The sequence below is a fragment of the Patagioenas fasciata genome, chromosome 4, assembly GCF_037038585.1.
Source record: "Patagioenas fasciata isolate bPatFas1 chromosome 4, bPatFas1.hap1, whole genome shotgun sequence".
Classification (NCBI taxonomy): domain Eukaryota; kingdom Metazoa; phylum Chordata; class Aves; order Columbiformes; family Columbidae; genus Patagioenas; species Patagioenas fasciata.
In genome coordinates this window covers 46,974,320-46,999,174 of record NC_092523.1, presented here as the reverse complement: position 1 = coordinate 46,999,174, position 24,855 = coordinate 46,974,320, and the positions used below count along the sequence as shown (strand labels likewise).

Sequence of the window (24,855 nt, the reverse complement as noted above, 5' to 3'; positions counted from 1 at the left end):
TTTAGGATATTTTTTGAAAGGAACCTCTGTTTATATGTAAGATCTTAGCAGAACTGATAAGAATTTCATTCGTGTGGCTTCTATCAGACTTCTGTATTCAGTTCATATAGGATTTGCAGATACTGAGTGTGTTTGTGTACATGCAAGGTGTATGGGTGTGTACCTAATACAAAACGGGCACAAGGTGATGAGGTGGCCATGGTTGTACTGCTGTGCAGCGCTCTTACTGACTTTTCCCCTTGTGCTGTACCTCTCCCTTTCAGTTTGTCTCTGGTGCAAACACAGGCTGCATAACTCAGCTCTCTGCTCATTTTAATGGACAGTGATATTTACGGTGTAAACGCATGCTTGGGCTGCTAGGGGATGTGGACATGGTCCTGTGTTTGTCTGCCTGGAAGCTCTGCTTCTGACAGTGTTTTCTTCTCAGATGCTTTATCTTCTCTTTATGGTTAACACAGCCACCCTAACAGTGTTGTAAGATAGCAGGCATGACAGTTATGCATCTATCGTCTGCCTTAGATAAATAAAAACCCCTTTCCTGTTCTGAAAATAGCTTTACAGAGAGAGCAATTAAAAATTCCTATAAAACCAGATCAACATCAAATGTACTCCAATGATATTTTTTCCCCTCTGTGCATGTTATATTAACAGCTTCAATTTTAAGGTGACAGCAGTTTCCCATGCAGACCTATGCCAGGTCAAGAAAAGAAGTTAAAAAGAAATGTTGAAAAAATATGATTTAGTGGTTTGTTGGTTTTTTTGTGTGTGTTTTTGTGAGGGTTCTTAAACTGATTTAAACTACAGTGACATTGAATAAGGGTTAAAAACTTCTTATTTAGGACCACAAAAGCCATAGTGTTCTCTCAATAACCATTGAGAAGGGAGGTCTAAGCATCAAGGTTTATCAGACCAGAAAAGCAACCCCTAAAGTTGCTCTTCATGTAATCTTACTGTCTTGTTAAAACTCCACTAGCACTCCTGGCTATGAGAGGTTAGGAAGTGGTCCATGTTTTGGAATCAAACTTTTTTTCTTTTTTTTTTTCCCCACTCTCAAAATTTGATGAGTACAAAAGCATTAATAAAAAAGAAAGGAGGTTGCAGAGGTTCATGTCCCCCAGAGAACTGCACTGGAGACAGGGTTTGGGTTGCTGCTAGCCACCTTTGCAGAGGTTACATCGCCCTCTTGTGTGAAGTCCCAGTCATTTTGGTATGAAATCCGCTCAAATCGGGAATACAGAATATGTGTTGGCTTTCTCTTGGCTGTGCTTTTATGAAACTGGACCCACTGAAATGCCACGTGTGTGGTAAATCTGGTCTCTGCTCAGATGCACTCTGCCCCCTTCTGCCTGTCACAGGGAGGTACGAAATAGGGTGTTGCATACTTCAGAAACTTCGTAGTTTCATAGTTTTGCTTTTCAGTATCAAATTATGAAATTCTTTAAAGTTAGTGGGATTGACATCTTCAGAAACTTGAACCTGAAGTTACCCCACTCAGATATTTAGTTCAGTATCACAAGAGAAGCATGGGGGTGGAAGGTGTCCACATCAGTCTCAAAGTCACCAGGTAATTTTGCTGTAGTTAAGGCATTGATAGAGTGACAGAACTGTCATTATGTGGTGTGGTTTTTTTTTTTTTCCTGTCTTTGTTGTTGTTTTTATTGTTTTTGGTTTTTTTTAAATTTAGAATCAAGATATACTGACTGAGCATTTTGTGCAAGTAATTTGACTGTCCAGATTTCCAGATAGCTTTCACGAACCATGCTTGGCTTTGTCAGTGCTATTGCCCTATTAGATTTATGAGTGCTTTACAAGCTGGCACAATCAGTGTATTTTTTTCTTTTCTTTTTTCTTTCCAACCAATAAAAATGAGAAAAAAGTATTTTCTGTCTGTCCATTTTGGCATGAAGCCTACGTATCAGACCATATCCAAGAAGCATTATCTTCTTGGCCTAGCAACTGTATTTCAGTATCCAATCAGCAAAGAAAATACACAGAAAACAAGGAAAGAAGCTTTTCTGTTATACAAAAAAACTCTGTTCATACAGTTTATTGACATATGAAAGTTTATAAGGTTGGTCATGTTGATGCTGTATAAATATTTAATCATGTATAATAATAGTTGGATAAGTAAGTGGATGTTGATGTAGTTTCTGAGAATTGTAGATTGATTGCTGGCCTCAGTACAGAGTAATTGTATTTATTTTTTTTAAATTCCTAATGTTACTGTGTCACGCATATGTGGAAACAGTCCTGTTACCTTTATCAATTGTGGTGTGTGAATCGAATTTATACGATAAGTCTTTTGAAGGAACATGCTTGATATTTTCTTCACTTTTCTTTATTACAGGCAGAAACTATGAATGCCAGTCTCTTACGTGTTCACCTTGAATGCAGTTTACCTAACAATGCATATCAACAAGCCAAGGTATGTTTTATTATAGTTTTTTATCTATTTAAGTCTTCTTATTTTAATCCACGTTCAGAGGGGTGCTTTCCAGAGGACTAGAAGTTTAGCAACAATGCAATTTCCAATGTCTTGGTTTAAAGGGGAATTGTGCTTTTAGCTATTCTTCTACAGAACTGTACTCTGTGGTATAAATTAAATGTCCCACACATAATGCTATCACCTTTAGGAGAGGGGGAGATGCAAAAGGCAGCCAGCCCCCCTAAAAAATCCAAAACCAACCCAGCAGGCTAAATGTTTTTGTATGTAGGTGTGGTATTACTTATATGGAGTACAAAAGTGATTAGATTCCTGTGATTTCCACAAGTATCTGGTTCACACTGACACGAGATCAATGAAGTGAGAGACTGAGAAGGTGGCCTTGGTGTTGGGCAGAGCGGAGGAGGGGTGAGCTCGTTGGCACAAAAGCTGTGAATGTTCAAGGCAGTAAGTCCTCCTCCTGGGCAGTGCCATCCAATTTCTTCTTCTCTCTCCTCAAATGTCCTTGTGCAGTACGTGGGTGTTGGTTCACAGTGATGGTACTCCATGGGGTGTTTGGTGGATCAGATATATAGGCTTGCGTTGTGGTCTATGGCACTTTCTCTCATCAAGTGTGACATGGCCCAGACTCCATAGCTCTTTTTCTGTACATTACACATCACAGCAATCCTGTGCTGCTTTACTTGCGTGTTGGATTCTTGCATTGCACTGGTGAAGAAGACTGAGCTGGAGGCGCACCTGAACATTGGACACTGCACCTAGTGCAGCTGCCTGCTCTTAGACCTGAGCTTCCCACAGGCACACCGTGCCTGCGTTCCCGTCTCCACAGTGGCCTCCTCTCCTGCTCCTGACAGCCATTTCAAGTGCTGAGGGTCTCTTTGATGCTGTGTGAGCGGTGAACTGGCATCCCACTCCCCGTACCTCCTTGTAGCACTTCACGAGAGCGCTGCTTGTATCAGGGCTGAAGGTTTCCTCCTCCTGCCCCTGAGCAAATTAGTCCTCTTGGTAGGGCATCGGAGCTTGAGTTTAGTCACCTTTGTGGTGTGATACAGGACAAATTTATGTTACTGACTGTTGATCGTCTAGTTTTGTTTTGCCTTGTTTGGTTTAGCTTTTTGCAAAATGGTGTCTGTGTCTTTGTAGTTGCTGAGACTCAACTGTCTTAACAGCAGCCACTGCTTAGAGAAGCAAGTAAGATTCTATTTGTATTTATCTTGAAGTATTCTGGCCAAACAACAGTTTTTTCTATTAAGAATTGTACATGTTTGTTTGTTTTTTTTAAAATTACTTCAGTGAGACATGGAGACAAAAAACATAGGATTTGGAAAAAATAACTATAAACAGGCCAGTGAACATGAACTGTCTTCCTACCATTAAGACACATGCATCAGTCTGTTTATGGCACATTTTATTGAAGGCAGAGGATTTAACAAAGGAAACTGTTTTTCAGTCCCTGAGGTGAGACTGACTAAGACAGTGTATAAATTTGCATTCTTTCAAGGCTCAGTGTCCTTTTAAGTTTTTTTTGTCTTTGGTTTTGCTGTGCTGTCTGTACTTGCACTATCTTTGGTTTCGGCTGAGATTTTAGGAAAGGTCCTAATTGCTCCTTTTTTGCCAGCACTTTGGTGCTGGAGACCTTGTCTGTTAGATAATACCTTTGGTTAACTTCTCAAGATACTTTACTGAAATGAAGTTTTACGTTCCCTCCACCACTACACACACACCATATCCCCTTGTCTCACTCCAGAGTTGCTGTTTTATGTCCGGTGACCCAATGCTGCTAGAAATGAGCTTAACGGTCAGAATGGAAAATGCCCGACAAGATTTTGTGGAGCACAGACAATACTTACTGGAGAATCTTTTTGTAGTTTATGTAACAATGGAAAAAACAAAGACCTCAGGTAAGTCCTAAATATGACTGTTAGTTGTATTAGGATTTGCTTTTATACATATGTTATAACATGATGTGCTAAATTGAATCAAATTCAATGACAGCTAAATTGTGCCAGTAAGAGAAAACAAATAATTTTAGTTAAACACAGCTTGTCAGCCATTTTGTTTAGGGGAGAGTTAGTGTAAGCTCAGTCCTCTGCATAAAGGGAACAGTTGTAAAGTTGTGAACTACATCCGTTTCAGTCTTCAGTCTCACATGCTGATGCATCTGCTTAAATATTATGGAAAGACGTAAAGGTGCTTCCATTTCTACAGCTGTAACTCTGATTTCCCATTAATTACATTAACCATAATAAGACTGTGAAGCAGAGTGCAGAGTGGTTTGTTCAACAGTGGACATAGTGGTCATTGTGGCAAGTAGGGTAATGAGATAATACAGATGTGCGCATCATTTGTTTTTGTAAGCCAAAATTCCACAAGCAAAACAGTCAACTCCTTGCAGTTTCTTTATGCTACATTTGTTGGGTGAATAAATCCTCTAAATCCTGGAGGTTTTAAATTATTTGTACAGCTTTGCAGTCTGTTTGGATAGCTTTTTTTTTTTTTAGACATTTCTGCCATTTTTCTATAATTTTTAGCACGCTAGTAAAAAAGAACGTGATCTCTTTGTCGTTTGAGAAGTTCAGTTCAAGATCGAGTCACACAACAATGTGTGCTGTTCCCTCCGTGTCTGTTCTGTGGTGCTTATTTACACAGAGCTGAAGTGGAAATGCCCACTTGTAAACCCAATTTCCCTGCTGGTGAGATGCCGGTGGTTTGTAATATTAAGTTCTGGATCTACGTTTATTCTGATGCTGGTAGAGAATTATTCACGTCTGTCATGTCAAGGGTGATTGCCGTTAGCCCTTTTGATGGGTTAAGGTACTACAAGTATGCTTTTAAGGCTTTTTTCTATTAAACATAATGCAATTATAAATCCTCATTGGGTTAGCCCTTTGGACTTGTTGACGCGAAGTTCCATCGGTACTGGTGGTGGCTTTACCATATCAAACAGCAAGGCTTGCTTGCTTTCCATTTTCATAATTAAATGAGAGAGATGTAGTTCTGAGGGAAGGAAAGGCCTGACAAAAGGGAACAGGGTGCTGTGCCAGTCTGTGCACAGGGCATGTGTTAGCATTTAGAGTGGGGCAGCAGGTAGGCAAGGTCTGCATGGGGGAACCAGCCAGCTGGAAGGCTTGGAGAGGAGTATGTGCTTTGAATCTCACAGCTGTGAGTATATGGAGGATCTACTTACTCAGAATCAATGGGCTGAATCCTCTTTTGGAAGTTGGTACCTGTAGTCTTGCTTTCAAGCAGCTGAGCAAAGCACACTTATTATTAGAAATTGTACTTGTTGAGTTGGGAGAATGTTTTTTAATGCCAGCCTGCATGTACTGATATAATTCAAGTATAAGCAAGGGCAAGAGCTCAGGTCTTTGTCCTTCATGGAAGTATGATGACCACACTGACGCAACAGTCATGTCTTGTTCTGTCCTGCTGCTCTTCTTTTGGTCCTCTACATCTTTGTAGTGTCCTGTGGATGGGAACCTATCTTTGCCAGTGACCTATATAGCCGTACCACTGTACTGGCTGGTGAAAGCTTGTTACATCCATCTCCTGTTGCACCAATCAGTAGGTTACTACATCACCAGGTGATCAGACCATTCCTGTTTTAAGCGCAAAAGTTGTTGAGCACTGAATCTAGCTTCATGTTGTCTCCTGAGAATGCCTGCTGTTCAAAGCAGACAAGCCAGCATCTTGCATATGCAGGGCAGTTTTTACTGGACTCTCTCCTGCTATTGGTGGTTTGGTCCCTAGACTTAGAAAACTGTGTCTATGTTAGCTGTCCTCTTTTCCTCCAGCTGTGCCTCTTGTCTCCCTGCCTGTAAGAAAGAGAGGAGTTGTGTTCCATTTTGGACTTGGGAATCTTCTTTCATTATCTCCTTGTTGATGCGTTCCTTCATGTTTGTGACCAAAAATCTTGAGTGGATTTCTACTCGTTTGTGAAATGATCCAAGAGACTACTCCGTTATAAAATAATTTGCCAGCTCAAGATGTGAATAGTTCTTCCTTTATACAGGGGTAGCTGTCACACAAAGATTTTTTTAAATTCAAATGGGGAACGCTTGTCATATGACAGAGCTTCCATCCTCTGTAAACTAACCTCTGTGTTCATTCTTTTGGGCAGGTGATTCCTCAGTAGATGTGTACGTCTTACATTCTGGGAACAGCCTTGTGCATATACAGGTAATCCTGGGCTTCATGAAGCCATGCTTCAGGGCACTGGATTTAATTGGGGAATTAATTAGCCCACTTGCTTACTCTCTAATAGCAGATTGATTTTGCTGGTGGCAAATGTCATGCTTCTGTATTTTTAAAATGTGCCCAAAGGTCTAATAGATCTTTTAGATGATGAGTTTTAATTCAGTGATGGATTTTTTTAAAGTTGTAAGAGCTGTTAACTTGAATAAAAATCCATTAATTGATTTAGATGATGTGGGAAAGTGACAAATATTGGCTTGCAAATCTGACAAGAAGATGCCCTAATACAGGAGCTACAATAATAATGGTAGTACTGCTTCAAGGATCATTGTATCTTGTCTTCATGCAGGAAATACGGCAGTTGTCACAAAAAGACACATCACCTGTGGAGTTTGAGCCAGTACTGCTGTCTTCGTCATCTACGAACTTTACAAAAGTTGCTTCTGTTTCTTGTAAAGGTACAGGATGCATATAGATATTATGATGAAACAGGATTTTATTATAAAAGGGTAGTTTTTTCAGCAGATGGAGGCCCTGAAAGATCTCAAAATAAACTTATCTGGACTTTTTTGGGAAGGAAGATGAATTTTTTCTGCTAATTGCTTGAACAGTTTTTGTGTATATATGCTTCCTCATATGCCAGTGAAGGCTCTAAGCTATGCATATTTCAAAAAGGGGAAGACAACATTTGCTAAAATGTTAGCTGATTTTACAATAAGCATAATTATTGAGTATGCTTTTTCAACATCCTTTTATAATTTGTGGTTATTTTTCTGTTTCCAATATATTTTCTAAAAGACTATTGTGCTTGGGTGGTCATTTTCTATGACATCTCTTGGCAGTATCATTGAAGAGGCTTGCCTGAGACCAGGTGTGTTTGTGGAAGAGCAGAGACTAACTTTTGAGCATTCCTGACTCCAGCTTCTTTCCTATTCTGACCACTAGACTGCAGTGCATAGACTTTAAACATTTATGAAACGCGCTGGTTTTGTTATGACATTGGGACTTGTTTTTCCTAGCAGAAAAGGGCAAATAAGAAGAAAGAAGGGACTATATGTTAAGTGATTTTTTTTTTTCAGACCAGTTTTTCATTTGTTGAAGGAGGCAGTGTGCACTGGTAAGAATGCTGTGCCAGTGACACATAGTTGCGCTTTGCAGCCTCGTTCTGTATGTATATTTGAAAGTGTGTAGCATGCATAAACACTTCTTAAAGCAAGGCTTGGAACCTCTGGAAATTAGGACATAAGCAATTAGATGCTTTGCTCACCTGTGTGAGAACTGGACCCATCAAGTGTTCCCCTTCGTAGCATTCTTCCACGTCGTCACATGAAAATCACTGTGGATGGGCTTTTGTTCTGGCTGATGTATTCTCCTGTCTGCCTGTTCTTTACCCAGCTGCATCCTGTGACAGTGGAAGTCTGAATGCTGACAACAGGAAGAATAATCTGCTGAAAGACATTACAACACTAAAAGCCTGTCTTTCCTGTCCTGTGATGGAAGGGTAGGTTCGCAGTGGATTTTTGTTTAACATTCACTAATATTATAAGAATAATATTATTTAGCCTACTTTAAGACATGAGTTTAGCTTTGTCACTGAACAATTCCAAGGACGATGAAGAGGCTTCTTCCTATTGCTGCTGTGTCGTTTGCCAAAACACACCTGTCACACTTCAAGCAATAGTTCCATATTTTGTCTAGGAGGAATATCAATAGCCAGTAAAAAAGATAAAGCTTAGCAGCTCCTATCAGATAAATGTTACTTAGAGTCTGTGATAAAATTTCCACTGTACTTGTTAATCCAATGCAGAAGCAAGATAGTTATAGAAAAAAATGTGAAGTCTTTTCTTCAGTCTTTTCTTTGGCGTTTGCATCCAAGTTACCAAATTACAAAGCAGTAGGCAGTGTTGTACTACAGCATAGGTAGAGGGTAACATGATTACCTGCCTACCTCTCTTACATGGTTCTTGTCAATTTTTATTCTGTTACTAGATTTAAGTATTCCAAAGGAAAATAATTTTGTTCTTTCTTCTTAAAACCTGATCAGAGCCTCATTATGCAAGAATACTGCCATGATCTTCTTTTGTGTGGACCGCTTATGTGTGCTCAAGGACAATTGGAGATGGATTTATTTTTTTCTGTATTTACTTACAGGTATTTTGACATAGATCCTTCTGCAGCATTGTTTCATATAGAACCACATCATAATACTTCAGGATTTTGGTCCATATGGTTTACAAACAATTTTGACTTCAGTATTGGACTGAATGAAGTCTTCATAGCCAGAGAAACGAAGAACATTTTAAAGGTAAAAGCTTTGGTTCTGCTTTATACAATGTTTCATCCTTCATTTTAGGATATGGTCCTTTGACATACAAAATAGATTCTTTGAAGGACTCTGTCATCTCAAAGCTGTTTGTAATCAGTTAAAAATAAAGGTATATGTACAACTCTAGCTGTTAGATCCTGAAAAGCTTGCTCTCTTGATAGACCTTATTTACTGTCCAGCTTGTCCTTGTGTTATTAGCAACCGTTCTTTCATTTGAGTTGCAGTTACAGATGCATCAAATTATAGACCATTGCTCTATTCTCAGAATTGTTGCATGTGTGAACTCTATAGGATTCAGCATTTCTTCATACGCTGTAATGGAAGTCTTTAGTACATAGATGAGCTTTGAAGTTTAGAAGGCAAAGCCAATAATTTACTTGTGCAATTGCTTGATTTAAACCAGAGAAGTCTGGTTTATGAATAAGCACATGATGTAGGCATGTAATTGACTCTTCGTATATTTAGATAGGAGATTTACGTATGTGCAGTGTATGGATCAGTTATGGGCAGTGCCATATGTGTGTGTAATAACAGCAAAAACATGAAAGAAGAGAAAGTTTGCATTCTTCAGGATACCACTTGCAACAAAAATACTGTACCAATTTTAAGTTAGTTGTTGTTTGATTCTTTTTAGATTCTGAACTTTGCCGAACCTCTGACTCTACCTCCAGGTTGCTGGAATGTACTTTCTTTGAAGCTCAGTGTGAAAGACACTGTAACAAATGTGCTTTCTAGTATTTGTTTGGCCACAAATGTGGGAGTAATGTTTGAAATACCTCTGCAGATATATTCAACTGTGTCCAAGGTATTGTGTTCAGTTGTGTTGAATTATTATTATGCACTGCAAACCAAACTATAGCAGGCCCTTTCTTAGACCAGAAATGTGTCCTTTAGTCTTGGAAGAAAAACTCAGTACCAGAGCACTCTCTGAAACCATTCTGTAAGCTTGAGAAGCTAAGCCCCCAGAGTTAAACAGTGACGGAATTGCAGTTCTCTGGGCAACCTTAATTCTCTTCTTTGTCACATCCAAATTATGCACTGAGAAACTGGAATTTGTCCTGTACTTTGATCATATGGTCAGTTGTAGTTTTTGTTTTGTTTTTCCAGCAGGGAGATCTTCATTTTGAAGCCATTGCCCACTGTGATATTCAGTGTTACTTGGGAAAGTCTGATTCAGGTAGGTATCTGACCATAGTTTTATTGTAGAAAATTCATTTTATGTAGCAGGATTTGTAATGAGAATACTGAGATTGTTCATACAGGTACTTAGTTTTATGCCTTTCAAAAACATCCACTTTTCTGGGATTATACAAATGGCTTTGAGTAACCTGTACTGAGTACACTGTGCAGTTTTTTCAGACCTCTAATGCCATAGCACATCCTAAGCTATTGTTCTGTCTTGCAACGTTTTTTTTGAATTTAAGACTCTCCTATAACTGCTCCTTGCTTGCTTCATATGCACATCCTCAAGAGCTGTTGAAGTAGAGTGATAAAGCTGTCAACTAGCTCAAAGTGATTAGAAAATGTGCATAATCTGGGTCCAGATGTGGGAAGTCTTTGATGAAAAATGAAAAATAAATGTTGACCAATATCCTGCCATTAATCAGGGTTAAATTTGAAGGCCTTCTCTATAGCTGTTTCTCACAGCAATAATTTCATAGATACCTGCAAAACACCGTTTATCAGGCTTATAAAACAGCATCATTAATGCTGCATCATGTGAAACAGAAAGAAGGGTCTCATACTTTTTGGAAGTGAGGAATTTATCTCCAGATATGGTAATGCTGGGAGCTGTTTTAAGTCTATGGCTGAACTGAAGTGTTAGATATTACATGACCATGATACTGCCTGAAGAATGTCAAGTCTGATGAATTTCAGTAGGCAGCTGGGTACCATAGGCTGTAAATGTTTGAATCCTCTCCTGAATATGTTTTCAAGATTATGATTTCCTAAAATGTGTTTTTATGTGAGGATAAGAGAAGGCAGTAGTAGTCAGTAAAAAAGAGAATTGAGGTGACATGGAATCACATGGCTTGAAGAATTACTGATACATATGCACACTTAGGTACATCTCTTAGAAGCAAGTGTTTGGCTTTTGGGGCTTTTTTTGATGTATAAAAAAGGAACGTTGCTGATACATCTAGTTCTCATTGCTTACTTTCTTTTCATTTTAGTACTACACATAGCATGTTCTACCTTCTAAACAGGATACTAGTACTTGTTAAATAGAAAAGTCTAGTGCAGAAGCCTGAAAATACTGACCTAAAGAACTTGTAGCTGGATTATTCCAGTCATCATCAATTGATTACTTTAAATACTAAGGATTGTAAAATAAAGTACATGTACTTTCTTGTAAAATAAATTTGCTTTCCTAAGTCCTTTCTGATATTTGAAAATGCTTGAACCAATGAGCCAAACTTTATAAAAGGTATTAATTTAGGACTGATACAAAGCTTTACAATTTTATCTAGAGAAGAATTTGATAAAAGTATCAGCACCTCAAAAAGAGAAGCTAAAATTGAAAACACCATTTCTGGCGAGCTGTGGAATTTGTTTTGCTCCCTGCTGTGCTGTGATATTATAATTTTGTACCCCTATGTGCAGAATAGAATATGGTCTTGATACGTTATTGGCATCAGTGGAGAGTTCTGTGTAAAGGCTACTGATAACATAATTACTTTTCAATGGCATCCATCAGAAATAGCAACAGAAATAGGGCTTACTAGAGCATCCAAAACCTGTGCAATACCCATACTCTTGTTTGCATGTAGAATTACTGTGGTTTTGCAGATGTATTTTTTGAAGCAAATCAGATATGGACAATAATATGTATACCCTCACATGTGCTTGCTTTGAAGGGAAAAAGTGGGTTGTCTTTTTTTATTTTTGTGTCAGAACCTGTTGCAGATACTGGTTACTTGTGTATAAAAGTAGATTGGTGGAAGAAGTAAAAGTTATTTCTGTAAAATATGAAAAATCTGTTATCATTTTAGCAAATCTGCTTTGGCAGAAGAGTCTCTCCCTGGACCGTTCTGCCTGGGATGTGGATTCTGAGCTTGCCACTGAACTTTACGAAAGATGGCAAAAAATAAGACGTGGTGAAGCCTGCAGGTCTGTACAGAATCTGTTGCAGCTCTTAATTCAAGCCAGTACACTGTTGTAAGAAAGAATATTTCTCTCCTGAAGTGTTCCTAATTAGAACAAACATTTTTTACCTTACTGCACTTAAGTTAATTGTCTTGAAGCACCTGAAGTTTCAGAGCACCCCAGGCACCCCCAGCTCCCATTTCAAGGCACTGCCAACGATAAATATACAGTTCAGATGCCCAATTTTTACTATGTAAATAGAGTTCTGACTATTTTAACCCCACCACAGCTGCCTGGTGTGAAAGCAGTTAGAGCATGTTTAACCAGATCATGAATGGATTTGCATGAGTCTTTCATCAACAGATTGTGTAGCAATCTTTTCAGAATCAGAGTCTTTGAACAGGTTTTAAGGTTTGTAGTTCCCGGCCTAATGGATACTGCATACTGGGGATGTTGGGAAGGAAGCAGTCAGTGTGACTGAGCAATTCTTGTAGAGGTGCTGCATCAGTGATATCAGCTCCTTTCCTGAATGAGGACTTAAAGCTGTGAAAACCAGAGTTGTGTTGCAGGTGGCAGAGACTAAAGGAGTGCACATAAGTTACACTGATTTTCTACGACTACATTACAGCTTTTTTTTCTGAGGAACATTTTCAATGAAAAATAAGTTGATGTAGTCCTGGAGAATCATAATCTTTTTTTGTTCTCTGTTTGAAAGAAAAAAGAAAACAAAATTAACAATGCGTTCTGGTTTTGCCAATAAAGCAGGCGAAGTATTTTAGGATCAGCTCGCTTTATTCACCGAAAGAAGCCTGAAGAGGAGTTCTTTGCCTTTTTCTTGCCACGATTGACTGCAGAGCCTGGCCTTATGCTCAACTTCAGTGCCACAGCACTTAAAAGTAGCATGGTGAGGATGGTGGTTGTTACACTTTTTCTGAGTTGATGTCTGTTTAGCTTGTTTAAATAATGAAGTCTGCAGTTAATATTTGGTGATGCTTAGTATTTTCATACTGCTCATAGATCAGTATTTTGAAGTCTAATTTAAGACACCCGGTTTCAGTCCTTTTGTCTCTTTCTTAAGTTCTCTAGCTACCTAGTTGTAATGTTTTAATGTAAGGAAAAGAGTGAAGCAGTGCAGGTCTTAAGTGACAATTAGTGGTTGTTAAAGCTTTCTTTGCATCATTGCATATGTTACATGCTTGTGGTAAAATAATTGAACAAGGGACTATGGATAGGATGTACTGCCATTAACGATGCATGTGGTTATGGGATGGCCATCCTCAAGCCACTGCCTTCTGTAGTGCGTAAGACATTTGTGTGAGTTATATCAATGGAGAGATCAGCAGAGCAACATGTCTTCCAGCCGCACTGACAGTTGTGTCTTTCTCGTTTGTCAGATTTTCATCACTACTAACCTAGTCTGGGCCAGAACCAGTCATATGGAGATAATTTTCATATGCACATATTGTGAATTACCTTAATATTCCATTTGTGCCATTTGATTTTCAGTCATTATAGTAATGTGTATAACCTGCTTCCACTCAGACTTTTGTAAGAAAGGGTGGCACCTCACTAGCTTCACCTTCTTCTCTGAAGAGCTTTGTTTATGTCTGCCTGCCTAAATCAAAATCTGAATGAAAGGCTCATTTGGGGGGCGGGAGAGTTCTGTATGTTTGCACATGCAATTCTTCCTGCAATCTCAGCTGTTTTTGCAAATGATGGTATTGTGGTAACATGTCCTGCTGTTCCATGCAGTTTTGTGCACATAAGATTATATTGCATTGAGACAGAAGCCAGGTTGAAGTCCCTTGAAAATGCAGTTCATATTGCCAGTACTGAATTATTTTACCTTCCAGTTCTTAAGTGTGTAGTTTTTAACTTCTTCTTTTCCCCTCCAAACTGTTTAGGTAAAATATTTCGTACTAAGAAACCCTTCATCCTTCCCAGTTACGTTGCAGCTTCTGCCTCTTTCTTACTACCCTGACCCCCAAGCTTCACTGAGTCTGCTCAACAAATGGTAATGAGTATAACTATCTCAGGATACTGCTTTCCCTTTTAAAAGTTGTATTCACCATGCCTTATGATTGTTCCTCATTGTTTGTTTTAATTTTTCAAAGCATAACTTAAGTGGGGACAATATTCTGACCCATTTTGGAAGATACTGTGTTCAGAGCAGCTCCCTATATGACACATGACTTTGTAATTTACCTGGTCATTGATAAAACCAAATTGAGGCTGTTTTCAGCAAGCTTATGTCAGCCAGAGGTAAACTAAAATTGATTGTCTTCTAAGATCTGAGGCTTAGGGCAAGCTTGTGCAAGTTGCCCAGGTGAGGGGAGCAACTTGCAGAATTGGGCATGTGCATCTCCCTGCAAGACTGCTTGGGAAGCCTACAGAGTCTGTAGTCTCACCAGTGAGGAGGAAAGTAATTGAACCTTCCTACCAGAAAAAGTTTCCTCCTTAGCTTTTTCTTAGGTAAAAACCCTGGTTGAAGGAGAGGAAACAGGCAGGAAGAAAAGTTCAGTTCCAGAGCCAGGAACCCCACCACAAATGTTTAGGGCCAGCTGAACAAGCATTTCTACATTGTTTTGAACTTTGTTTTAGAACTGAGAAGCTCTAATGAGAAATCTAGATATGAGTTAGATGAACAGCATGAAGGGGCATGGTGAGGTGCACTGAAGTTCACCAAAGTGAGCCCTGGCTGTCACTCAACTTAGAAAAGCTGTGTAGTTGGTAGGACTATTTGCTTGGTTGGAACCAGTGAGACTACTCACGTGTAACTTTCTTATTTGGGGTCTAAATCCCTGTGTAATTGCTTCCTTAACCTCATTTCTTTACACACATATGTGTATGTGCATATAAATATATACGTTTGTATATATATTTTTTCGCATTAATAACTGCATCTGTTTCCACACTAAATATAATTTCCACGTAGACTCTTTCTAGTGGTTTCTGCCATTTCTGTAGATCTTCTAGGTTTACCAGAAATCACAGCCACTAACTGGTTCTGTTTAAGCTAATATCATAGAAAGTTATGACTAGTGAATTTCCAGTTCGGTGGCTGGAGGTCCGTTAGTCCTCTATAATCTAAATTTTACCTATTGGTTTTCTTATGTATATTTTTAACACCTTGATGTCAAATGCTTTTAATTACTCTCAGGCAAATAATCAACTGCTGTAAGTGAATTCACTTAGAAAAGTATGTGAAAGAAAATAAGAATTTGTCCCAAACAAATCATGAGCAGATATTTGAGTAAATTAATGAGACTTGATAATGATTATTTCTTAACAGTTATGTGGACAGAAGCAGCTTTGGGGCATTTGTGTTTCTGTGGCTTAGAAATTGTGTTTCTTGATTGTGGTATTTTGCAATATTGTATGCTGAGAGATCTAATATGCCCAACCATTTGTTTGTTTTCCAAATGTGTGGAATCCACATAAAATTGATTTGTAGTGTATTCTGTTGAAATGTGTATTCTGTTGTAGTGTATTCTGTTGAAATGCAGAGCTACATTCTTTGTATTTCACATCTGCCAAAATGCAATTGTAAAAATATTCTTCACTTAAGAATAAATACCAGCACGTGAAAATAAGTCAACGTAGGCTTATAATAAGTAAATAAGTCAATGACAGACTAGGTTTGAAGTACTTAATTTTTTGTTTTGTTTTGTTTTTGTAGGTTCGGTATAAACGTACGAGCTATTAATTTCACAACCACTGAATTCAGGCTCATGGATGAATGTTCTCACAGGGTAAGATGGCAAATTCTGATGAAAGTGGTCTGACATGCTAGAAAAAGCCTCTTCTAGCTACACTACACCTGAGTTGTTCCCAAGTCCTATTCAAAGTGATTTAGTGGTGTTTACTTGATTGTCTGTAAGGCTGGTATCTTTGCAGTTTTTCAGAATTGAGTCTGTTTTGAAAACAACTATAGGGTGGAAGTATTTGCGTGCCTGCATGCCTGTGCATACCTTTTGAAGAGGCCACAGTTCACATGCTGTGCCGGGACTGGTCGGAGCAGTGAAGGTTGGGGGCTGCCTGGGTTGCAGTGACCACGAGATGGTGGAATTCAGCATCTTGTGTGGCAGGAACAGAATAGCAAGTAAAATTGCAACCCTGGACTTTGGCAGGGCTAACTTCAGCCTTTCCAAGCAATTGCTAGGGGAAATCCCATGGGCAAGACTGCTTGAAGGAAGAGGGGCCCAAGAGAGCTGGATTGCATTCAGAGATTGCTTCTTCCATGCTCAGGATCAGAGCATCCCCACATGTAGGAAGTCGAGGAAGGGAGCCAGGAGCCCTGCGTGGTTGAATAGGGATCTGTTGGGTATGCTCAAGCAGAAGAGGAGAGTTTACAGGTCATGGAAGCAGGGGCTGGCCACTTGGGAGGAATATAAGGCTGCTGTTAGAGGATGTAGGAAGGCAGCTAGGGTAGCCAAGGCCTCCTTAGAATTACAGCTGGCAAGAGGGGTCAAGGACAGCAAAAAGAACTTTTTCAAATACATAGCAGATAAAACTAACACCAGAGGCAACGTAGGCCCACTGATGAATGGGGTGGGTGCCCTGGTGGCAGAAGATACAGAGAAGGCAGAATTACTGAATGCCTTCTTTGTCTCTGTCTACTCTGCCAGAGGCTGTCCTGGGGAACCCTGTACCCCTGAGACCCCGGATGAAGCCAGGTCAATGGAGGAGTTTGCTTTAGTCGATGAGGACTGGGTTAGGGACCAGTTAAATAGTCTGGACATCCATCCATAAATCCATGGGTCCAGATGGGATGCATCTGCGGGTGCTGAGGGAGTTGGCTGAACTCATTGCTAGACCGCTCTCCATCATTTTTGCCAAGTCTTGGGAAATGGGAGAGGTACCCAAGGATTGGAGGAAAGCAAATGTCACTCCAGTCCTCAAAAAGGGCAAGAAGGAGGACCTGGGTAATTATAGACCAGTCAGCCTCACCTCTGTCCCTGGGAAAGTAATGGAACAGCTTATCCTTGGTGCCATTTCAAGGCATATCAGGGATAAGAGGGTCATTAGGGGCAGTCAGCATGGCTTTACCAGGGGCAAGTCATTCTTAACCAACCTCATAGCCTTTTATGAGAATGTAACAAGGTGGATGGATGATAGCAGGGCGGTGGATGTGGTCTACCTTGACTTCAGTAAGGCCTTTGACACGGTCTCTCACGGCATCCTGACAGCTAAATTGAGGAGGTGTGGTCTAGAAAATAGAGTAGTGAGGTGGGTTGCAAACTGACTCAAAGAGAGAAGCCAGAGAGTGGTGGTCAATGGTGCGGAGTCCAGTTGGAGGCCAGTATCTAGTGGAGTGCCTCAGGGGTCAGTACTGGGGCCAATATTATTCAATATATTCATTAACGATTTGGACGAGGGAATAGAGTGTACTATCAGCAAGTTTGCTGATGACACTAAGCTGGGAGGAGTGGCTGACACGCCAGAAGGCTGTGCTGCCATCCAGCGGGACCTGGACAGAGAGTTGGGTGGGGAATAACCTGATGAAATTTAACAAGGGAAAGTGTAGAGTCCTGCATCTGGGCAGGAACAACCCCAGGTTCCAGTATAGGTTGGGAAATTACATATTAGAGAGCAGTGTAGGGGAAAGGGACCTGAGGGTCCTGGTGGACAACAGGATGACCATGAGCCAGCACTGTGCCCTTGTGGCCAGGAAGGCCAATGGCATCCTGGGGTGTATTACAAGGAGGGTGGTCAGTAGATCGAGAGAGGTCCTCCTTCCCCTCTACTCCGCCCTGGTGAGACCCCATCTGGAATATTGTGTCCGGTTCTGGGCCCCTCAGTTCAAGAAGGACAGGGAACTGCTGGAGAGGGTCCAGCGCAGGGCAACAAAGATGATTAAGGGAGTGGAGCACCTCCCTTATGAAGAAAGGCTGAGGGAGCTGGGTCTTTTTATTTTGGAGAAGAGGAGACTGAGGGGTGACCTTATTAATGTTTATAAATATATAAAGGGTGAGTGCCATGAAGATGGAGCCAGGCTCTTCTCAGTGGCAAACAATGATAGGACAAGAGGTAATAGGATCAAGCTGGAACACAAGAGTTTCCATTTAAATTTGAAAAAAAGCTTCTTCTCGGTGAGGGTGACAGAGCACTGGAACAGGCTGCCCAGGGAGGTTGTGGAGTCTCCTTCTCTGGAGACATTCAAAGCCCGCCTGGAGATGTTCCTGTGCAACCTCACCTAGGCGTTCCTGCTCCAGCAGGGGGATTGGACTAGATAATCTTTCGAGGTCCTTTCCAATCCCAAACATACTGTGATACTGTGACTTAGATTTATCCCCAGGTTGACCATGAAGCATCAGGCTTTTTTGTTGGTAATGCTAGAAGTTGGGTGGTCATTTTTTTAGTGGCGGGAAATACTGTCCGATAGTTCAAGGGAGGTGAAGGCTGAATTTCTACACTTCACCTCAGTCTCATTGCAACCCCCAGGTTCAGGTTGGAATGTCATGGTGCTCTCGGGTTCCCAATGCCTCATTTTTAACATGAGTGTGGTAACACTTGACTCTGTCACATCAGTGCTGAGATGTGTTTTGTCATGGGTGACAGAAATAGAGAAGATGCTGTATCATGGATGTTGACTTGTTCCGATGACCAGAATACTGTCCAGGGTACCCGGAGAATTTCTTCTTAGGCTTCAGTTTGTGCCAAAGCTGAGGACTGACATATTTTCCTTGCTGTTTGTGCATGCTGTAGCCACATCTTTAATGTCCTTTGTAGAGACATGTTTCTGCATATATGCTTTAAGACCTTAATGAAAGATTAGTACCTTATAAAAAGAAAAGATTGTTTGCTACATTAATCAAAACTGACCTTTTCTTTCTGGCAACGGTTGTAAGAGTTGTTGTAAAAGAGAGGAGACAGCAGGTCGGAAGTCCTAGCCTGTAGGCACATGCTGAAAAAGAGAGGGTAGTTCCACTAGTACATGGGTAGGAATGAATTTCCACAGTCCCATACACCATTCTTTAGACCAAATGGAAAAATAGCGGTAGATGTTAACATCAGTATGTGTAAAATCTGTTTTTCATTAAACACTTGAAGAGCTAGGGGGAACATGTATGGTTAGATAGGTATTCAACATGTATGAGATGGGTCTTGGCTTGTTAACCAAATCACCAGTTGTTAATATTTACATTTTTGTATTTGTCATCATTTCCCTAGTCACTTTATATACATGTGTAATGGATTGTTAGGCTTACATCTACGTGCACATGTGTCTTTGTAGAGAGTGACAGGGTGAAGTTTGCAAATGCAGTATGTGGTTTGCTTTTAATAAATATTGACTGTTAAATTCAGGTTCTGAAACCTTTTTTTATGTTATTTTTTTGTGTAATAGACTAAGAATAAAAGCATTTTGGACTGGAAGAGATTGGGAAAGCCATTAGTATAACAGCCATGAATTGGAAAGCATCCAAGCCAAGAGCCCGTTTTGTAACATTTATGGTTGTTTTGACTGCTATAGGTGTCTGATCACCCCTTTCTAAGAGGAGACCCCAGTTCTAGTATTCTGGAACTGGTTTTAGACTTAAGAAAGTTTTAGGGCTATTTTTTAAAATGGGAAATAGGATAAACAGCAGTATTGAAAAACACAATTACAAAAATTTACATTATTTCCAGACTTAGTAAACTTCTAGTAGATGTGATCTTCAATTAATATGATGGGAGTTCACTTTGGCTTGCTTCTAGTGACTCAGTGATCAACATAATTGCCAACAGTCCCTTTCTCACTTAAATCAAGTAGTAAGTCTTATGCTGAGGGTGTAGTGGTTGTCACTTTTCCCCATGCAATCAGTATACTGTCGGATCTCCTTGTGTTATGAAGCCTTTCAGGATTTCTTGAATATGAAAGACACTATGTAATTTATCTTCCATCTGAGCAAATAAAAGCTTTTTTAAAAAATGAAGTAATACATTCCTCATAATAATAAATGCAGTAATATGAACTCTTGCTCAAATAAACAACATTATCTGATGTGCTATGTTGTCAAATTGAAAGGCTTTTGTATAACAAGTTAGTTAGCGGTTATTGCACCTTGCCAGAAATATCTTATGTGGTGCTTTCTTTATTCAGAACTTGAAACACCTATGTTTTTTGTGAATAAGAAGTGCATTTTTGTTTAACAGAATCCACATCAAGAGGATCTCGTCAATAAGAAATGCAGTTCTGAGCTGCTTTGGTTAAGTTTGCAGCCACTGGAAACCAGAAAAGTTGGTGTAATTTTTACACCAACTGACTACAAAAGAGTAGCTTCCCTTATTTTAATCAGGTAAGCCAGGTTTCAGTTGTGAGAATCGACCAACTCAATGTAAAAATGAATTTGCCAAATTCTGGAGCAAAGACAAATGGCCAAAATTCAAAAGTCAGAACACCTCCAGTTTAATAAAAATTGCTTTAAAAGGCTTTGTGCCTCATGGTTCAGTCATTAAAAGATAGAACCTTTTTTTTTTTCTCAATGTGTGATCAGTGGTTTTATAAAATGCATGTGAATGTACTACGGCAATTTTTGAGTTAAGGAAGCAACACATTGGGTGTTTTCAGCTTAACTCCATAATGATAGAATTTGAGTATCCATTGAGTCTAATGTGCAGCCACATGTTGGTTATCTCTAGAGGAAAGAGAGTTTACGGAAGAAGGAACCATTTTTAGTAGGTGGCACTGTTGTCATCCAGTGGCAGTGACCAAAGAGCTTGTTCCTTCACTGGTGACTGGTTCCAGAGTGATACTATCTTTATTTAGGAGAAATGTATCCAGGTGTGGCCAGTGGTTCTGTTACTGAAACACTTGTCTTGGATTGGCACCTAGATAGCAAAACCATGATTTTTCAAACTTCATTTGTTTTAGTGGCTGACTGCTTTTTTTATATATATTATGGCAGAAACAACTTGACTGTTCTGGATGTGGTCAGTGTAGAAGGCTTTGGAGCCAAAGAATTGCTCAAAGTAGGGGGAAGACTGCCTGGTGCAGGAGGATCTCTTCGATTCAAAGTGCCAGAAGCTACATTAATGGACTGCAGACGACGTGAGTAAGAAGCAGATCTCTGATTTTTGTAGCTGGCTATGTTACTCCATAGTGATACTGATATGCTACAGTAATGTTAAGTAAAGAGAATGTTGAAATAGAAAAAGCTGAAGAGCTTGGTCATGAGAAGTGTAGATTCCATTTTCTCAAAACAGTGACTGAGGATAGTTACAAATCTAGAAATACACTACTGCAAAACAGTCTGTCTTAAAATGTTGGTCACTTCTGAATTTTTTTTAGATTAAAAGTAAAAATCGCAGTTTCTTTATAAATGTGAGAACATAATTTTTAAACACTGTGGTTTTGTTTTTTTTTTCTTGAAGAACTGAAAGACAGCAAGCAAATTCTATCCATTACGAAGAACTTCAAAGTGGAGAACATTGGGCCTCTTCCTATAACAATTTCATCAATGAAAATCAATGGATACAGTTGCCAAGGATATGGATTTGAAGTGTTAGACTGTCAGGAATTTTTCCTGGCTCAGAACTCATCACGAGAGATCAGCATTGTGTAAGCACTGACAAATTTGCTGACAACTTAAGTGGAAATTTGAAATAATAAATTTCAGTAACAGACCCTCCAGTAGCACACCCCCACACAGAATTTGGGGAGCTTTGAATATAAATTTCATAAGCATTTCTCCTTCTCAGTAAGGGTAGTACTAACAAATGGATAATATAGTAGTTTTTCTTTATAAGACTCCTTTATTTTTCAAAAGCAGTATACATGCTTTTATCAATGCATTATGAACTAATACATTAAAACAAAAGAGTTGTCACAATAAAAGAATAAGAAATTCTCTCCACTGGCTTTCTTTTAGTTTGGTGTTTATTCTCTAGCTTGTTTCAAGTAACCTGGCCACAATCTAGTCATGTTTTCCTAACATTACACATAGTCTAAAACTGATTTCTTTTAAAAATCCTGTTGAGTTAGTCATGACTGAAATGTAAGTATAGTTAATATTACTGTATTGTACTAGCTGTGGTTTCATATACAGCGAGTATCACCTCTACTGATTGGAAAGGCAAGTCATATCTTCAGGCAGTACTCATGGCAGTCAAATAGCACCATGATATGGGCCAGGGAAATAAGCAGAAGAAGAGACAAATCTGATGTCTTCTACTGGTTTCCCTGTCTTTCCAGCCTTGTTCTAGACTTATCCTAGTACCCAGCCCTTTCTGACATAATGGTGCCTGTATGTTTGACAACTGTGCTTTTGGTAAAGAGTGTTTTGGTTAACATGAACTGATCATGTGCACCTCCTTGAGAAAAGAAAAACGAGCTACACTAGCAAGACTATTGTGAAGAATCACAATAAAAACATGTATTTTACTGCTTGAAGATGACCTCAAAGTCTTACTTCTCTTAGGTGCCAATGCCATCTGCGTAGTCTAAGCAGACAGTGGCCATTTTTACTTTGTATTTTTTCGTATCAGTGTGACTTCAGAAAATTCAGAAAATTCAGCCCAATAATGGAAAAACAACACCAGCTCTGTCTGCTTTTCCTGGCAGATTCACTCCTGACTTTACATCTTCATGGGTAATCCGGGAGCTTACGCTGGTGACTGCTGCTGATTTGGAGTTCCACTTCACACTCAACGTGACTCTTCCTCACCATCTGTTACCGCTGTGTGCAGATGTGGTGCCAGGACCCAGCTGGGAAGAGTCTTTCTGGAGACTCACTGTCCTCTTTGTAAGGTAATGCTTTCAGGGCCCCTGCACCAGTTTGAAAGGCACCTGCCAGTGAAAGGTCAGCAAGCGCTTTTGCCTCGTGTTAATTTTTTTTAGTGGTGATAGCGCCTACATCTCTACTGCATCTGTCTCCCAAGAGTCCTGCCAGCTGGCTGTGACAGCTTAGGTGTGATGCAGTAGCTGGTGATGAAGTTGTCAAGCATTTCTTGCTGCTCCTCCTGATAAAATTCCATGTTAAGGCTGCAAAGAAAAAGGGCTAGGATACCCCCACCGGAATACCCAGTGCATATTCTCCTTGCTCGGAGACTTACTCCCCCTGCAGTAGAGACACACATGTAGCATTAGTATCTGAACATCTTAAATGGAATCAAGGAGACTGGTAGATTATCTTGAAGTATTTCCAGAAAATTTGCATGAATTTTAGGTATGGAGTTTCAGACAACGAAGTGAGAACCTGATTTTCCTTCTACTTCTTTCTTCCTTTCACTTGTTAAAAAATTTTTGTGTTTATTGTTAGCTTTTGCTAGGCACACTGCTGAACAGGCTGCCCCTGAAAGATGATTTGGCTTGTGTTAGCTGACTCATTACTTGCACGTGGTAAACTGTTTCTAAGAGCTCCTACACATGTTCTTCTTTCGTCTTTTTTTACTAATGTTTCACACTGCTTAGTATGAACTGAATGTTATGTTGTCACAGATGACATCCAGTGCTCTCATCACACCACCTCTGAATTCCAACCACCCATGCCAACAAACAGTGAATGTGAGTGTTAGGTGATAAGTAGCCACGCGGGTGCATACTTGAGTGAGATCCCAATGCACACGGTGGTTATGCTTGCGTTGTTCTTTTGACACTGAAAGAGTCAGAGCACAAATGAAGCAACAATAATGACCATGTTACATGGTTCTAGATGCAACAGAAGGGAAACTACAGGGATCTTAACAGTCAGGAATTTCTCATTCTGTTTTCCTGCTGACAAAATTTATACTGTGTGTTTGAGAAGGTGGTTTGATAAATTACAAAGATTTTTGTTCTGGTCAATTTATATTTGGTGCAATTAATACACTAGAGAGAAAGAGAGGATGTTTTTCAGCTTCAGTTTTATTTCTGAAGTATGGTGGCATTTGTAGTCCATTTTATGACAGCATTTTCTCTAGGAAAAGAAAGAGACAGTATTAAATAAATATCAAAATAATGACATAACTACCATAAATGAATAGAAACTACTCAGAAGACTGATAGGTATCAAGAGTTATTGCCGTTGTGTTGTAGTCAGACTTACTTCTAACTGATCTTCAAATTGAGTATTAGCTTTTTTAGAATGGAGTTTTTCTTTGTTAGGTTTTTTCATTGTGAAGCTCATGACTGAGTTATTTTATTGAGAGAATAACATGGGCTATAAGCAAAAAAAGGGGGGGAAAAAAGACCATTACAACTGTTACTTATTTTAAACTACATTTTGAGTTTTCCCATCAGTCTTCTTACTTAGCATTTTCTAACAATATGTTGGAAAAGTGCATCTTGTTAGAAGCTTTTTAACTCTTTCACTGAATACTCCTGAAAACTGTAGATATCAGTATCTGTTGTTTTCTTTGGCAGCTTGTCCCTGCTTGGAGTGATTCTGATAGCCTTCCAGCAAGCCCAGTATATTCTAGCAGAGTTCGTGAAATCAAGACAGAGACCAAATCCTAGTTCTTCACTGCAGCAGAACAGCAACTCTGTTGGTGTAATCAGCTCTGATTCCTACAAGTAAAAATACTTTTTTCTTATTCTGATTTGCCTTATTTTGTACCCTGTTTATTGTGGAGTGATGCTTTGTCTGTTTGTATTTCGATATGGCCGTGGGCTGGTTTAGGGGAGATGGTGTTCCAGGCGACCTCTTTGAGAGAGCTTTCAGTGTGATGGTGTACATTCATCTCCACAAAAGCGAAATGGAAGAACTCAGGGGTTTATTAGTCTTGTATATTGTCAGTAGTACCTGGGGTAAAAAATTGTGTGGTAGAAGTTGAGGATACACCATGTGTGGCAGGTATGAAAAGAATGTAAAGTACATTAATGGTCCTAAAATCTGCCCCTCTTGGG

General features: G+C 39.6%; 1 protein-coding gene across 6 annotated transcripts in view; it reads left to right on the top strand.

Moving 5' to 3' along the window:
* The window catches only part of TMEM131L (transmembrane 131 like), an 84,625-nt gene that overhangs the window by 44,123 nt on the left and 15,647 nt on the right, over window positions 1-24,855 (top strand). For 2 of the 6 annotated variants that reach the window (XM_071807779.1, XM_071807777.1), the window contains exons 8-25: window positions 2,348-2,425; window positions 3,587-3,634; window positions 4,191-4,344; window positions 6,564-6,622; window positions 6,987-7,095; window positions 8,033-8,138; window positions 8,789-8,942; window positions 9,598-9,768; window positions 10,071-10,140; window positions 11,957-12,074; window positions 12,813-12,954; window positions 13,955-14,064; window positions 15,730-15,802; window positions 20,187-20,329; window positions 20,939-21,081; window positions 21,405-21,591; window positions 22,594-22,779; window positions 24,373-24,522. In XM_071807779.1, coding sequence (XP_071663880.1) covers window positions 2,348-2,425; window positions 3,587-3,634; window positions 4,191-4,344; window positions 6,564-6,622; window positions 6,987-7,095; window positions 8,033-8,138; window positions 8,789-8,942; window positions 9,598-9,768; window positions 10,071-10,140; window positions 11,957-12,074; window positions 12,813-12,954; window positions 13,955-14,064; window positions 15,730-15,802; window positions 20,187-20,329; window positions 20,939-21,081; window positions 21,405-21,591; window positions 22,594-22,779; window positions 24,373-24,522 — 2,201 coding nt within the window. Of the gene's footprint in view, window positions 1-2,347; window positions 2,426-3,586; window positions 3,635-3,722; window positions 3,902-4,190; window positions 4,345-6,563; window positions 6,623-6,986; window positions 7,096-8,032; window positions 8,139-8,788; window positions 8,943-9,597; window positions 9,769-10,070; window positions 10,141-11,956; window positions 12,075-12,812; window positions 12,955-13,954; window positions 14,065-15,729; window positions 15,803-20,186; window positions 20,330-20,938; window positions 21,082-21,404; window positions 21,592-22,593; window positions 22,780-24,372; window positions 24,523-24,855 lie in introns of those variants that run through there. The other 4 variants (XM_065836622.2, XM_065836620.2, XM_071807778.1 and 1 more) reach the window with 3 other exon arrangements.